This window comes from Tenrec ecaudatus, chromosome 9 (assembly GCF_050624435.1).
Source record: "Tenrec ecaudatus isolate mTenEca1 chromosome 9, mTenEca1.hap1, whole genome shotgun sequence".
NCBI classification, from domain to species: domain Eukaryota; kingdom Metazoa; phylum Chordata; class Mammalia; order Afrosoricida; family Tenrecidae; genus Tenrec; species Tenrec ecaudatus.
Window position 1 is genome coordinate 38,177,747 of NC_134538.1, and position 15,011 is coordinate 38,192,757.

Below are 15,011 nucleotides of genomic sequence, written 5' to 3' on the forward strand. Positions count from 1 at the left end.
GCTAACGTATGAATCCTAAGCCTCATGGCCATTAAGTTGAGCCGAGTCATAAATAGGTTGGAGGACAAACAAATGTTTGAACTATGACAGTGAACCCTGGACATACAATATTAATTATTCACCTATTGATAACAACAGAGGTGGGCCCAGCTGGGAAAGATTAGCTGTCAAGGTTCTGAGCAAGCCCCCTGCAGTCTGGGATGACAACCCTGTTTCATAGAACTCTGTGCCCTCCACTCTTCAGTAGGAGAGCACAGGGAAGGAGCAGAAGTCTTGCCTCACTGTGTTAGTCCAGGTAGACTAAAGACACAAATTCATAGACACTCATTTGTGTGTAAGAGAGAGCTTTATATCAAAGAGCAATCGCACATTAAGAAAACATCCCAGCCCAGTCCAAATCAAGTCCATAAGTCCAATATTAGCCCATATGTCCAATACCAATCTATAAATTCCTCTTCAGATTCACAAAACACAACCAATGATGCCTAATGCAGGACTCATAGGCCAGTGGGTGGCAAGTCTTATGGATCCAGTGGCGGTGGAAGCATCTCAGCACTAGCAGGGGTCTCCACGTGCCTCCTCCAGCTCCAGGGCTCTAGCCTAACTCCATGTGTCTTGTCATCAGGAATACAGAGAGTGAGTTTCTCCTGCCTCCAGTGAGCTATTTATCTCCATCACACAGGCTGAACTCCACCCCTTAGCAAGTTGACAGATTATGTAACCACCACATTCACACAACTCTAGATTTGAGTTCTGGCTCTGTTGCTTAGTAGCTGAGTGACTTTGGCTCGGCTGCTCAATCTCTCTGAAGCCTCGTTCTTCCTCTGTAATATACACACAGAAGCCGAAAGGTGTGATCATTAATATTGGCATTGCCGCCAAATGGCCTGGGTTTGAAGTCCTCTCCTACATATGCAGGGCCTTCAGAAAGTTTGTGGGAAAAGTGTATTCACTTTCCATTCCATTTCCCCCCCAGCTTTTTTGAAGCCCTTCATATTGGTTATGAAGCTGCTGAGCTTCAGTTTCATATGAGAAAAATTGAGCTAATAATCATAGGTACTCCTGAAATTGCTGTGGAAATTACAAATAAGATCGTGCCAGTTCCCAGCACAGTGCCAGCACACGGGGGCACTCACAGAGGGCGGCTGGAGCTATTATCACAGAAAGCATCTGGCATGGTCGCCCAGGTGGAATCTAATTGATGCTGATTCAAGGAAATCACAGGTGTGTCAATTCAGACTACGTTCCATAAGGTTTTCAATGACTAATTCTTCAGAAGTAAATTTCCAGGCCAGTCTTCCAAGTAGCCTTGCAGTAGACTTGAATGTTCAACCTTTCAGTTAGCAGCCAAGTGTGTGATCTGTTTGTGCCACACAGGGACTCCTTGACACATTGAGCTTCCGAAACTGAATCCCTATGGGAGCAGACAGTCTTATCGTTCTCCCTTGGAGCGGCTGGTGGGTTTGAACCACTGACTTTGCTGTTAGCAGCCGGCAGTGCCACTAGGGCTCCTTCTTGATATATTAACCAAGTCCAACCCAACCACTGCTATCAATTTGATTCCAACGTCCGAGACTATGGATCCTCACATCAAGCACTCACCATTACCCAGCCCAGTCCGACGCACAGTGACCTATGGGGCAGGGTGGAGCTTCCAGGCTGTAACGCTGTACGGGAGTAGAAAGCCTTCATCTTTCTCCTGAGGAGCAGTTTTGTAACTACTGACCTTGGAGTTAGCAGCCCAAAGCATAACCCACTAGGGAACCCCGACTCCTTGTCATCTTAATTCACCATCGTTGTGAGCTCACCGCCACCCCCTGTCTTTCCTCAAGTCAAGCAAGGTCCATCTACGTGCCCCCCAGTCCTTACTCCTCCTTAGGACATGTACACTTAACTCCCTCTCGCTCCTCGGATCTGCATTTGGGTACACTAGCCAGCAAGGCAAAGTTCAAGAACAACGAGAAATGGGAGTCCTTCCAATCGGGACGCTACTCAGCTGGAACACTGTTTACGCGACAAGAACTCAGCACGCTGGAAGAATTCTTTTCTGAAAATTTACTTGTTTATTAAAAAGTTCCCAAGGTACAAAACAACAACAGAAGTGTTTTCAAAAACGCAGCCTGGCAGAGTGAGTCTGAGAGATGGGGAGTGAGAGTGCACACTGTTGGCCTCGCAGAGAACAGCATTCACCAGGAACCAGCCCAGGAAGGAAGCAGCAGACAGGAAACTCGGAGGGGGCACAGGATCAGTGGAAGGAAGCAGGGACAGGGACAAGGAGGCTGGGAGCAGGAGAGCAGAGGCTGCAATGCAGAGTGTGGGGCTTGGGACGGTGTGGGTGTGTGGAAAGAAAGCAGGAAGAATCGCAGGCACAGAGAAAAGTGCCCCCTGGAAACTTCCCCCACCATTCTGACCAATGGATGCTCCCCAACTCTGCACCAAGACCAAGCCAGTTCATCTCAGACTGCCCCAGACTTGTCTACCACCTGTCTCTCAAAATAAGTTCCAGATCATGGGCCAGGATGGAAAAGGTCTAAGAAGACTAGATTCTCACCCAGGGAGGGTCCTTCCCTGAGCCACTGTATGCCCCCACCCCCACGAGAGGAGCTTATCCAAAGGGTGTTCCAAGATGGGGGTAGGAAGGATCAGGTAAGGCTGATTCAGGTGGATTGCTCTTTGTCTTCAGCTCCAGAGTGGAAGTGGGTGGAAGAACCTCTCAACAGCGCCACAGCAGGTTCTGGTGGGGCCCTGGAGGCCTGCTGTCCCCCATGAACTTCAGGCATCCTGGGGAAACCCAAGGGGGCAGAGACACAAAGAGAGAGCTCTTAGTAAAAGCATGTTAGTGAGTCTTTGGGTAAACAGCTTCTCTTCCTTAGGCTCGCCCTGGAGCCAGGCCGGCAGCTCTCAGTGATTTTGCAGTCCAGATCCCCCGTCCCAAGACAAAAGAGAATCCAGACTCTCAATTCTATCTGGCCTTGCTTTCTCTGTCACCCCCAAATAAATAGATAGATAGATAGATAGATAGATAGATAGATAGATAGATAGATAAAAAGCATCTTTATCACCTAGATAAATGGCTCATTTTCCTGTTGGGAAACATTTTTGTTTTTACTGTTCAAATTGGGGCCTTTGATAGCGATTCAAATCTTTGAGTGAAATACAGTTTAGGAAAACAACCCAACTGTGAAGAGCCTGCAGCCTGATGCTAAACCAGGAGGCTGACCCAGGGGGAAAAACTAGTGAGGAGCAACCCAGTCACTTCCCAGCTACTTCAAACAAGAAGCCAATCACTCATGCGCCTGCACCACGGCCTGGCCTGACCCGGCCCGGCTAATGCAATCACTTGCAGTGGAAATGCTTGAGAGATTTACTGGCCTTTGCAGGCTCTCCTCAGTACCCCTTTCTTCCAATCCTCCTGGTTTCCTTACATCTTTGGGGCATACATGCAGACAGACCCAGCTCGGAAAGGTTCCAGGTCAAACTGTCTCCCCTGAGACATCTATTTTTGGGGCTGCAACCTGCCTTTCCTGTTCTTATGTTAATGAGAAAATCCAACGTAGGGTGGATCCTAAACCCAATCACTTCTGAGTTACGAAAGTAGCCACAGCGGCACTCATGCAAAGACATGCCAAGGGACACGGACAGCGGTCAATGGACGCTGCGCACTAAGAGATTCACAGAAGGGTCTACCTGCCAGGCCCGGTTTGGATGCAGAGCCTCCAAAGGGGAGCACATTCACATCTGCTCTTGAAGCCATTCGCGGATGGGGCTTCTGTTCGGGCAGCACCAGATACTGAGACGGAGGGTGTGCCCCCGGAACCTTGTAGGAATGTTTCTGGTGCGTGGATGTAGGGTGCCCTGGAGTCCATTGTGACTCAGCAACGCCACAAGCAGCGGAACGGGGACACTGCCCGTCCAGGTCCCCCTCACCGTGGCTGTCAGGCTTGGGCTCACCCCTCAGAATTCCATGAGGAGCTTATCACGACCGATAAACGAGCTGCTGTCCTCCCCTCGTCCCACAACACTACCCGAAGAGAGGAGCACTCCAAGGCCAGGTCCACAGCCGTCTCCCGGACCTACCCACTCCTCGTCCTCTGCGCCGTCTCCCTGCTCGCGGGCCTCCGCAGTGGCCCCTTCTGAAGACTTCTGGGCCATGATGTTGTCTGTCCAGGAAGTGCCTGTCTTTCCATCCCCAGCAAAATTACATCTGGTCACGGTTCCTGCCTCCAGTTTGGCTAATGACTCTGAAAGAAGAAGAGAAGCTGAATGGCCTTCTGCCTTGCGTGGGAAACACTGCGGGGAAGGGGAGGGCTTCGTCTGGGGTGGGGGGTCCTGTGGGACTCGATTCAGCCTTTGTCCTCTGTACTGTCTCGGCCAGGGTGTGGTGAGGGAGTCTCTGAGTGGTTCTCAGCCTTCCTAATGCCGCGACCCTTTTGTACAGTTCATGTTGTGGGGACCCCCCTAACCAGAAAATTATTTTCATTGCTACTTCATATCTGTCATTTTGCTACTGTTATAAATTGGACAACCCCTGTGAAAGGGTCATTTGAACCCCAAAGGGGTCACGACCCACAGGTTGAGAACCACTGCACTAGATTACTAGGCTATAAGGCTGCTCACAAGAACCATGGGCTTGGACAACACTCTGGAATCCAGGGCATCCAGGCCAAGACCCCAAAGGCATGTGTCCAGGAATTTTAAAATAAATATCAAGTGACTTGGGGCCCACCGAGACTGGACTAGCCAGTGGCCATGAGCTCCGAGGAAAGTCTCAGGAAGGGGACCAGGAGTCCTCAACTCCCACACAAGAAGTTATGTCAGCAGGAAGGCTGTACTGCTAACCCAGGAAGGGGCCATCTCCCCGCGTTTTCAGCCGTAACCCGGCCCCCAGCTCGAGCTCCATCACTTCCATCTGTGCCTCGGGCATCCAGAAGGCCACGGTCTGGTCTGGGGTGAGGCTCGCCGTCAGTGCCAGCAGCTCTGGCTTATTGACCAGCTCCTTCAGCGCCTCGGGGGTGAGCCTGTCCGTGTCCCCCTTGGCTTCTACCTCTGCAGATAGACAGCATTGGATGGGTTATTATCGATTCACTTACAGAAACAAAAACACACACTCACTGCCATCGAATTAAGCTTGGCTCAAAGCTACCCTGCAGGACAGGGGAGACCTGCTCCTGTGGCTTCCTGGGGCTGTGAATCTTACAAGAGCAGAAAGCCTCAGTTTTCTCCTTCGGAGTGACTGGTGGGTTTGAACTGCTGGACTTGTGGTTAAGTAGCCCAAGGCATAATCCACTATGTCACCAAGACTCCTGAAGTTCTTACAAAGGGCTTATGTTTACCTTTTCTTTCTTCTTTTTTTCCCCTTTACGTTTCTTTTGATTTCTGTTCCTGAGAATATGAGGGTAAGTCAAAAAGCATGGCTAGAAAGTCATAGAAAATGTTCTTCAAGAGAAACATCAAATCGCGAAGCTACCGTTTTCTCAGTATGTCGTCCACACTTAGGTCCACCCTCTTCGGAAGGTGGCGCTTCCATCTCCCAGACATTCTGCATTCTCTGATTTACACCAGGGCAAAATGGCAGCTTTGGCCTTCTTGGGGTCTCAAATCATTCTTCTTTGAAATATCCTTTTGAGTTTGGGAAACAAAAGGACGCCTGAAGGGGCCAGACCAGGGGTAGGGCCATGGGTAGATGGGGTAAGGCACCCCAATGAGATTTTCACAAGCCATTCTGCTACCCTCAAAGACGGAGCAGCTGCACGGCTGATGGGTAAAATTACCCCTTGGTCCAACTTCCTTGGCCTTTTCCTCACCACTGTGGTTTTCAATTTTCTGAAATCCTCCTCAAAATAAGTTCCGCAATCACCAGGTCTGAGAAAATCTACCAATATGACCTCTTTGGAATCCAAAAATTTCGGCACTAGAACTTCTCAGCTGATCTCTCTGCCTTCATTTCACTGGCCCCGCAGCTCCCTCAGAAGCCACCGTTTTGATTGGCGCACGCCGCTCGCTCGGGACTGGACTGGCAGCGGCAAGGCTCGTCCTCAGGAGCTTCAGCTTTGTTGGAAAGATCAGCCCTTCGAGCCAGCCCATCTTCATGCAGTGCTTTTAGAAACCGTTCAACCCAAAGCTTGATCACTTACCACTGAAAACGCCGAGCCAGTGAGAGCTCAACTCCAAGAGCTACCTTAACAATGGTCATCCCATAGTCTTCGACCAGTGTCTGCTCTTCGGACGCTGTTTCTTCATTCACCGGGTTGACTGTCTTCCCTCTTGGGGTTCATTTCGTAAATTTTTCCAGCATTCCTCAAAATTCTTGGTGCTTCTAAAAACTATTGTTTTACGTAGGACAGCCTATCTATGTTACGAAGCTTCGGTGATTTTAGAAGATGTTCATCTAAGTTTTGCTAAAAATCTTATATTAGCCCTGACCTCAAAATGGTTTTTCCTGACATAGAAGTATGCCTTTTGCTGAAGGTACCTCACGAAACTAAGACGATATTACTACGAGAACTTATCTGCCACCAGTCATCAGTCATTGCTCGTATGAACTGGAACCCCAACCAGCAATTCAGTGACATTGATTACATTCTTCAAGTTGTGGCGCCATGCCCGGCCTCCTTTTCCCCAAGTGTCCCTTCTGCATCACCATAAACTCACTGCCCGCCCCCATGCTTCTTGTCTAATCCACAAGAGTAGCTGTTGTCAATTTAATACCCTATAGATCAGCAGTTCTCAACTTGTGGGTCGCGACCCCCTGAGGGTCGAATGACCCTTTCACAGGGGTATCCCAATTATAACAGTAGCAAAATTACATTTTTCCATAATTATGAAGTAGCAATGAAAATATGGCTGGAGGTCACCTCAACATGAGGAACTGTATGAAAGGGTCATGGCAGTAGGAAGGTTGAGAACCACTGATCTAGATTGATCTTGACTGATCAGACTGCTCAAAACAGTCTTCACTAAAAAACTTTCGGGGATACCTATGTTTGGTTTCAGGTTTCAAGATGATCTCAGGGCCCTGGGCTCAGGGGTTCATCTAGCCTCCATGGCTCCAGAAAGTCTGGAGTCCCTGAGAATTTGAACTTCTGATCCATATAATCCCTGTTTAGATCAGGATTCCTGTAGTGTCTTTGAGGAATCAGCTGTTCGGTAATGGTTGCTGTGCACGCTCCAGTTCTGGTCTCATGGCAAAGGGGGCAGTTGTTCATGGAGTTAGCCAGCTACCCCTTCCATTCCTCCTCCTATGCCCGACTCTCCTCCTCCCTCTGCTACTCCCACAGAGCGTCTTTTGTGACTGAGTGCTCTAGATGCCTTGCCTCAGTCACCACTCACAGACTGCACAGCAGGCCTGTGGGTACTCATGAATCTGAGCTTAGAGAAAATTACTTCATTGCCCTGCGCCTGAAAAGGAGGGAGAAAATGTGCCTGTTTGACAGGACTGACAGCAGCTGTAAACGAAATGAGGCCTGTAAAGCATGTGTCAGCACAGTATCTTCCTGACCAGTAAATCTCAGTGAGGGTTACTCCATCTTTAAGATTCCCATGTTACAGATGAGAAAACCTGTGCTCAGAGAAGTTAAGTTACTGCTCTAAGATCACACAACGAGTCAGTCTCCAAACTCACTACAGAATTCTGCCTTCCCCCTGAAACCATGGAGGCCAGGCAGGGATCTCTCCAGATCCTGAGTCTTACTGCTTTGGGGAGAGGTAGGGAGGATCTGCTGAAGCAGGAACAAACTTTAGTGGTCTCCAGATGCTCTACGGATCCCCTCTTACTGGAAGCTTCTCCTGACTTACATGGTTACAAGGGCGGAAGAACCCCAAAGCAGCAGGTCAGGCAGCAGGCTGCTGGCTCGCAGGGTTTTGGGGGTTGTTGTTATTGTTAGGTGTTCTCGAGCCGGCTCCGACTCACAGTGACCTTATGTACCATAGAACGGAACGCGGCCCCGTCCTGGACCAGCCTCACAATAGCTGCTAAGGTTGAGCCCATTGTTGCTGCCACTGTGTTAATTCATCTCACTGAGGGTCTTCTTTTTCACTGACACCACTTTACCAAGCACGATACTCTCCTCTTGGGGCTATTGTCTCCTCATAACATGTCCAAAGTACACAAGATAAAAGTCTAGACATCGTCCCTTCTACAGAGCATCCTGGTTTTACTTCTTTCAAGACAATTTGATTTGTTCTTCTGGAAGTCCATGGTATAGTCAATATGTTTGCCAATGCCATAATTCAAAATGGAAGCTAACAAATCCCAAAATCGGCAAGTCAGATGAAAGGCTGCTGGCTCAAGTCCCCAGACCAGGAGGTCAGAGGATGACAAATCAGATACAGGATCAAGAAAGGGTAGGCTTTGCCAAAACATCTACAGCTGTTGGATGCAGGCCATTCCCACAAGGGAATAAATGCCTCTTCCAATGGATTGACCACTCACATCAGATCACAAAATGGAGACTGTTTACTTAGTGTTTATCAAACCACTAAGAAGCATGACCTAAACAGATGGACACAACCAGTTAAGAGTCCAGAGCCAGGTCATGGGTGGTCTTGTAGCCTGTAGGAGAAGATGGAAGGGAAATAGAAAGCTAGACAGGACCCTGGTCCCAAGGTAGCTTCAAGGCTAACCATCCTGGGAAGATATTATCTAGGGGCTGAGAGGTTCAGGGGCCAAGGAAGAACGCCCTGTGGGAGGGCCCTGAGGGAGAAGGGTGGAAGGATACCTACTGTACGATGACATGAGGAAGCCCGTGTTCACCTTCTTTGTAGCGCTGAAGTTGGGTTCAAGTTCATTTCCCTTGGGGTCAAATTTGCGGCGGTGGATGCTGCTGGGCTGGACATACAACACGTAGTAGCGTTCCTGTGGTCCGGCAGAGAGAGAATGAGGAGGCTGCCATCACTGTGCTCACCTCAACACACAACGCCCCTGGGCTCTGGGCGTGGCCCTCCTCAACCTCACCTTAACCCTCAAGTCCCACCTCAGCTCTAAAAAATATTCAAGCTGGGCTGATGTCCCCCATTCAAATATTCATTCATTTATTCATTCATGTGTTCAGTAGAGCACACAATGAGCCCTGGTGGTGTAGTGGGTTGCATGTTGGGCTGCTGACCACAAGGTCAGCGGTTCGAAATCACCAGCCACTCTATAGGAGAAAGTGGAGGCTTTCTACTCCTGGAAGCAGTTACACTCTCTGAAACTCACAGGGGGCAGTTTTACTCTGTCCTACAGGCCTGGTATGAGTCAGAATCTACTAGATGGCTGCGAGTTGAGGTTTAGAGGTCCATAGTAGGGTGGGCACAAGGCCTGCACATGACCAGGATAGAAAGTACATGCAAAAATCCATGAGCCAAGCACAAAGCATGAAGCACCCCGAACACCATAAAGCAGAAGTGGATACAGCCAACGTGTCATGGGAAAGGTACTGAGAAAGACCTTGGGCCCAGTGGCCCCTCTGCCTCTTCCAACAGATTCATGACCTGGAACAAATCACTCCCAGCCTCCCAAGCTCCAGGATCCTCTGCGAGCCAGGGGTGAAGTGATGGCTACCCTTAGGAATGCTGCAAGGCTTCAATGGGATCCTGGGGAGGAGCAAGCACGGTGTTAAGCGGGAAGCGAACCCTAGCTGCTATTTGCCGGCTAGTCTAACAAGAAAAGGCCAACGCATGATGCCAGCAGACTGATGAAGAGATGCCCACTTCCTGGGAGAGCTGAGGAAGGTGAAGTCTCAGAGAGCAGAGAGACCTGCAAGTGCAGAGGTAAGGGACTAGAATAGATATTAAACACAAGACAGGTACACAGAAATCTAGAGTCCCACCTACAGTGGAGCGCCTTGAGCCACTTGGCCAAGACCTGGGGAAGCCGAGGCTAGGAAGGCAAGCGTGATCAGTTGGAGGCAGATCCCCAGTTGGCATTGGGAGCTTATCTGGTAAATAAGAAGGAATCCTTCGGAGCAGCAAAGACCCCAGAGGGTCTCTCAGGAAACAAGTTGGCAACAGGGCAGGAATGAGCTTTGGAGCGAGGGGCAGTCAGAAGGGGTAGGTCGGAGAGCCCATCACGACGGACTGGCGTTCCTGAGGATCTAGCCGAGGTGAGTGGATATGGATGAGGGAGGTCAGGAATGGCCAAGGGAGGAGCTCGACCTGACTGGACATTGCTTTTTTAGCTCTAGCTTCACCAAGAAACTTGGAGGAAGCAAGTTTGGAGCGGGCTGAGGAGAGCACCCTGCCTGCCTGGGCACAAGTCAGCCCTAGCAGAAGTTCAGCCTCAGCATGGGCGTGCACATGGACTCTCCTGAGAAGGTTGGCTCAGGACTCCAGATTGGCTTGGCCAGGAAGGGCGAAGCAAAGCATTTCTTGGCATCAAAGTAGTGGGGGGCTGGGAGGGGGGGGCGTTCTCATGGGGTAGAGAGAAAGGCTCTGGGTAGCACCATTGGCCACCTTGACAGGGTGCTACTATCAACGAGTCACCTTGTCAACATATCCGGGCCATGCCATGGGGTGGCGCGGACACTCAGAACAAGCAGCATCCGCTGGAGGCAGCCGTTCAGTTGGCGCTCTGGGTTGGGATTCTATTTGGCAGACAGGCAGGGATCCTTTGGCGCAGCAACGAGCGACAGCAAAGAGATGGCTGTGTAAGATGTCACCTTGGACATGAGAGAGAGCAACAGTGGCAGGGGCTCCAAGGAGATGGGAAGTCACTAACTGTCAACAACGGAGAGGTCACATGAAGCGTGGAAATAAAAGCCCAGAAAACAGCAGCCCTCTCCCATAGTCCCTGCCACCAATGTGCACCCAGTGGAGATCCAGGTCCACACAGGTGACCTGCTTTGTAAACGCCCAACATTCTTAGATGCCCAGTCGCAAACAGCAATGAAAAAAGATGAGTCGGTGCCAAGAGCCGCCCTGCTTCTATAGAGCTGCAAACAACAAACGTAGCGGTACATTTATGATAACCCACTCCCAAGGGCTGGCATGCGCACAACTGCCCAGGATCAGAGCTGGTACCCAGGAGGGGTGAGGTCGTTGGTTGCCCTCTCTGACCTTGCCTGCTACTTTGAGGCAGTGGGAAGTACCAGGCCAGAGGGAAGGGATCTGGGCCCTAGACTCTAAGAACAAAGAGCCAGCCACCCATCCTGCCTTCCTCCCCTCCTCTACTCCATGCCCAGCAAGGCTCCTGGCCCCATTCCTTTCATAAGTCACCCCTGCAGGCCCTCCTCAGGGCATCCACAAGCTGAGTCCTGAAGCATCCACCTCACCCCTTCCTGCTTTCAGGCTCCCAATCTCAGCCCAATCACACTATCTGGGTCCAGGGCCTGGTCTGTTTTCTGAGCTACGACCCGGGCCTTTCCTCCTGGCCACACACTGCCCAGCATGGCCTGAATGGATCCCTTCCCATCTTCAGCCACATTTGGTTGGTGTTGGTATTGGGACACATCTCCCAACAACCCGTGCACCACTCAGTGAAGAAGCTGCATCCCTCCCCAGTCCTCGGCACTGGCAGAGCCTGGAGCAGGGAGTGACTTCTGGAAGGACTAAAGCCAGCGCCGAGCTGCCACCCCAGAAGCAGCGCACCTTCCTGCCGTGGGTATCCAAGATGCTGTGCCGTGACACATCCACCAGCTCTCCCTCCAGCAGGACCCCGTTGCCCCTGAGACAAGAGGAAGAGAAGGGATGGGTCAGCTCTGCCAGAAAATAGCCCCCTTCCAGTGTGATGGCCCAAGATCCGCGAAGCAAGATCCTGACCTGTGGGGGTGGGGGGATGGGGGACGGTGGGAGGGGTGGATTTTATTATCCCAGAGTGGGTGTGCAAGTGAGGGCACTACCAGAGGGCAGTGCTGTTGAGACCAAGCAATGGGCCCCCCTGCAGAGCCCAGAACTCAGTCTTACATACAATAGGCAGAGAACACATTCAGCACTCCCCACTGCTCCTCAGGTGACAAAGACCGTGGGCACGAAGGGTTTTTGTAAACTATCAAAATGTTTACTACATATAAAGGATGTTGCCTTTTTATTAACCGAAAAACAATTTTGGGCGGGGGGGGGGGTGTTTCTAAAGGGCTATCTATGATCATCCCTTCTCATTGACTTTAAAGCCGTGCATATATTTCTGTTGTCATTCACATCACATAGGGGACGACCTAATGACTCAGGGCCATCAAGTTTGACCCCTAGTGACCCTCTCGAACAGGACAGAACTGCCCCCTGTGGGTTTCCCAGACTGTCAATGTCTTCAGGAGTGGAAAGCCTCAACTTTCCCCTGAGCAGTCGGTGGTTTTGAACTCTGACCTTGGGTTAGCAGCATACTACGCCAGCAGTGCTCCTCAACAACCTAACACGGAAGTGGTTGGTGGAGCTGGAGAAACGGGGATGCGGGGACTTAGGATTTTCCTGACCAGACTGAGATGGCATGGTGGCCTGTGAGATCAGCTGAACCCCAGGTTTTCTGGTTCCACTCTGCATAAAATCAGAACCGGAGGCTCCCTCTTTGGGAATGCAGAAATGGGAGAGAGGCTGACAAGGTGTGTGGGGTGGGGGGAGGAAATCACGATTGGAAAACAACTCTTATTTTGTCACAACCACCACATACAAAACAGGAGGTAGCATTTGGGTTTCAGGCAGTCTTGGTGGCACAATGGTTAAGGCACTTGGCTGCTAAAAGAAAACAGGGGCCCACCGGCTGTTCCAAAGGAAAAGGCTGGGCAGCCTGCTTCCTGAAGACTGACAGCGTCAGGACGCACGGGGCGGTTCTACTCAGTGCTCCCAGGTCGCTGTGCGCGGGATCGGCTCCCGGCAGGGGTGTGAGTGGCGTGTCAGTTTGACTGGAAGGGCTCCTTTGCTTTTAGGATCTGGATATCCGCCGGGGCGGGCTCTCCTGCACCCAACTCTGCCCTGGACTCGCCAACTCCCACCGGCACCCCAAGGGCGCGGTCCTTTCTAGAGGGGGTGGGCACCCGTGCAAAGGCCCGCGCTGGAGGAGGGACAGAGGTCGGGACAGGTCCGAGCCCGCGGGCAAGCCGGCCTGTGGCCCTGCGCATCTTTGTCTCAGGGGGTGCAGCTCGGGCTGCGGGGCGCGGGCCCGAGAGGGCAATCTGGGCACCCCAATCTTCCCTTCCTCCGTGCCACCCGCAGCCTGGGGAGTTGGGGTGGCGGAGTTGGGGTGGCTCCCAGAGGCGGCGGCGGGGCCTACCCCTGGTGGGCGCCGGGGTCCCAGGCGGCGGGCAGCCGCGCGCTCCGCACCGCCTTGTGCCGGAGGGCGCCGTCCTGGTAGATGCGGCTCATGGCCGCGCCGGGAGGCCCGAGGCGCGAGCCGGCTCCCGGGAGCAGAGGCGCGGGGCGGAGAGTGGCGGAGACGCGCCGGGCCGGGGCTGCGGGTCCGGGAAGGGCGCGGCTCCGCTCGGGCGCGCCCGGGCGGGATTTAAAGGAGCCGAGCCCCATTCCCTCCGGCCCGGCGCGCTGGGAGCGGGCTTCCTGCGCGACGCCCATCGCGGGTTAGGGACCTGCGTCCGCGGGCTCAGGGTACTTTCCCTCCTTCCCTGCGAGGGGAGGGAGGCCCTTGTCCCAACACATGCACAAAGGAGATATGTAGGAGGATGGGTTTGGGGGGAGCAGGAATGGGGAAGAGGGGGACAGCCCTCAGGAATGACGCTATGCCGACCTGTGCCCTCTCGTGGTCCCACAGTGGCTGAGGAAGGGGCTCCAGAGCTCTGGGACAAATAACTCTGAGCCTGGGAACCTGAGCAAGGATTGGATGCAGCTGTGTGCGCTTGGACGGACTCCTCAACCTCTCTGCGCCCACGCTCCTTCTTCTGTAAAAGGGGGTTGGATGAGTTTACCACTGCCCATCCCTTCCTGTGCTGGCACAGTGGCCCTCAGGTTGAGGCAGAGAGAAGGCAGAATCTTTTTTCAAACCTGTCCTGGGAGTGAGCCCAGGAGTGTGTGGGGCTATTCAGGGAGACCTTGTTCTGGCCGAAGGGCTCTTTCAAAGGGAGGTAGCCAGACAGTGTGAGAGCGCTGTGTGCCCTCCCCCTCTCACCTCAGGGTTTCCGTGGGCCCCAGACAACAGCCATCCTCCCCCTCCCCCCAAATAAATATCCTTGTAGTTAGACAAAGATCTTGGTGTCTTATTGACAATGTGGAGGCATTTGCGTAGATCAGAACATTGGGACATGGGTAACATTGTAAAGCACTGTCATTCCAGAACATCTATTGTGCTCATGTGGAACCTGTAGCCAGGGACAGTTGTTGGACCAGAACAAGGGGAGACCGTGTGATTTCAATTCACCAAAGAAAGGTCAAGACATTGGGAGGTTTGATGAGATAGTGAATATACAACAGATGATTTGCTCTGTAAACCTTCACCTACTTCACACTGAAAAGTTCAATTAAAAAGAAAACCAGGAAAGGTGTATGCCAGGGGTGTACATTTCACCATACTCACTCTGTTTGCTGAAGAGATAGCATGTGAAGCTAGACCATGTGCAGAAGACTATGGCATCGGGATTGGAGGAAGACTCACTAGCAAGCTGTGATTTGAAGGTGACACAATCTTGTTGAAAGCAAAAAGGACTTGATGAAGATCAGAGAGGACAGCCTTCAATATGAATGATGTTTCAATTTAAAGAAAACAAGGAGCCCTGGGTGGCCTAATGGTTACAAGTTCGTCTGCTAACTGCAAGGTCAGTAGTTTGAAACCATCAGCCACTCCGCAGGAGAAAGATGGGGCTTTCTACTCCTGTACAGAGTTACAGTCTCAGAAGCCCACAGGGACTGCTCTACCCTGCCCTGTCGGGTTGCTATGAGTCAGCACCAACTGGAGTTGTGGTTGTTGTTGTAAAGAAAAGAAGATTCCTTCCTGGACCAATAAACAACATCATGATAAATGGAGAAGAGACTGAAGTTGTCCAGGATTGCATTTTCCTGGGATTCACAATCGAGGTCTGCGAAAGTCAGGAAACCCAATCACGTATTGCATTGGGGAAATCTGCTCCTCAAAGCATGAAAAAGCAAAAATGCCATGT

At 51.7% G+C, this 15,011-nt stretch overlaps 1 protein-coding gene across 1 annotated transcript; it reads right to left on the reverse strand.

Moving 5' to 3' along the window:
* Window positions 1–2,040: 2,040 nt before the first annotated feature.
* On the reverse strand, window positions 2,041–13,432 carry LOC142456740 (arpin-like). The gene is made up of 6 exons (XM_075557974.1): window positions 13,181–13,432; window positions 11,566–11,641; window positions 8,722–8,854; window positions 4,840–5,046; window positions 4,078–4,241; window positions 2,041–2,781 (listed from the first exon to the last, which is right to left on the reverse strand). The coding sequence occupies exons 1-6, from the start codon at window positions 13,426–13,428 to the stop codon at window positions 2,773–2,775; spliced, it is 837 nt and encodes a 278-aa protein (XP_075414089.1). The 5' UTR covers window positions 13,429–13,432; the 3' UTR covers window positions 2,041–2,772.
* Window positions 13,433–15,011: the final 1,579 nt, after the last annotated feature.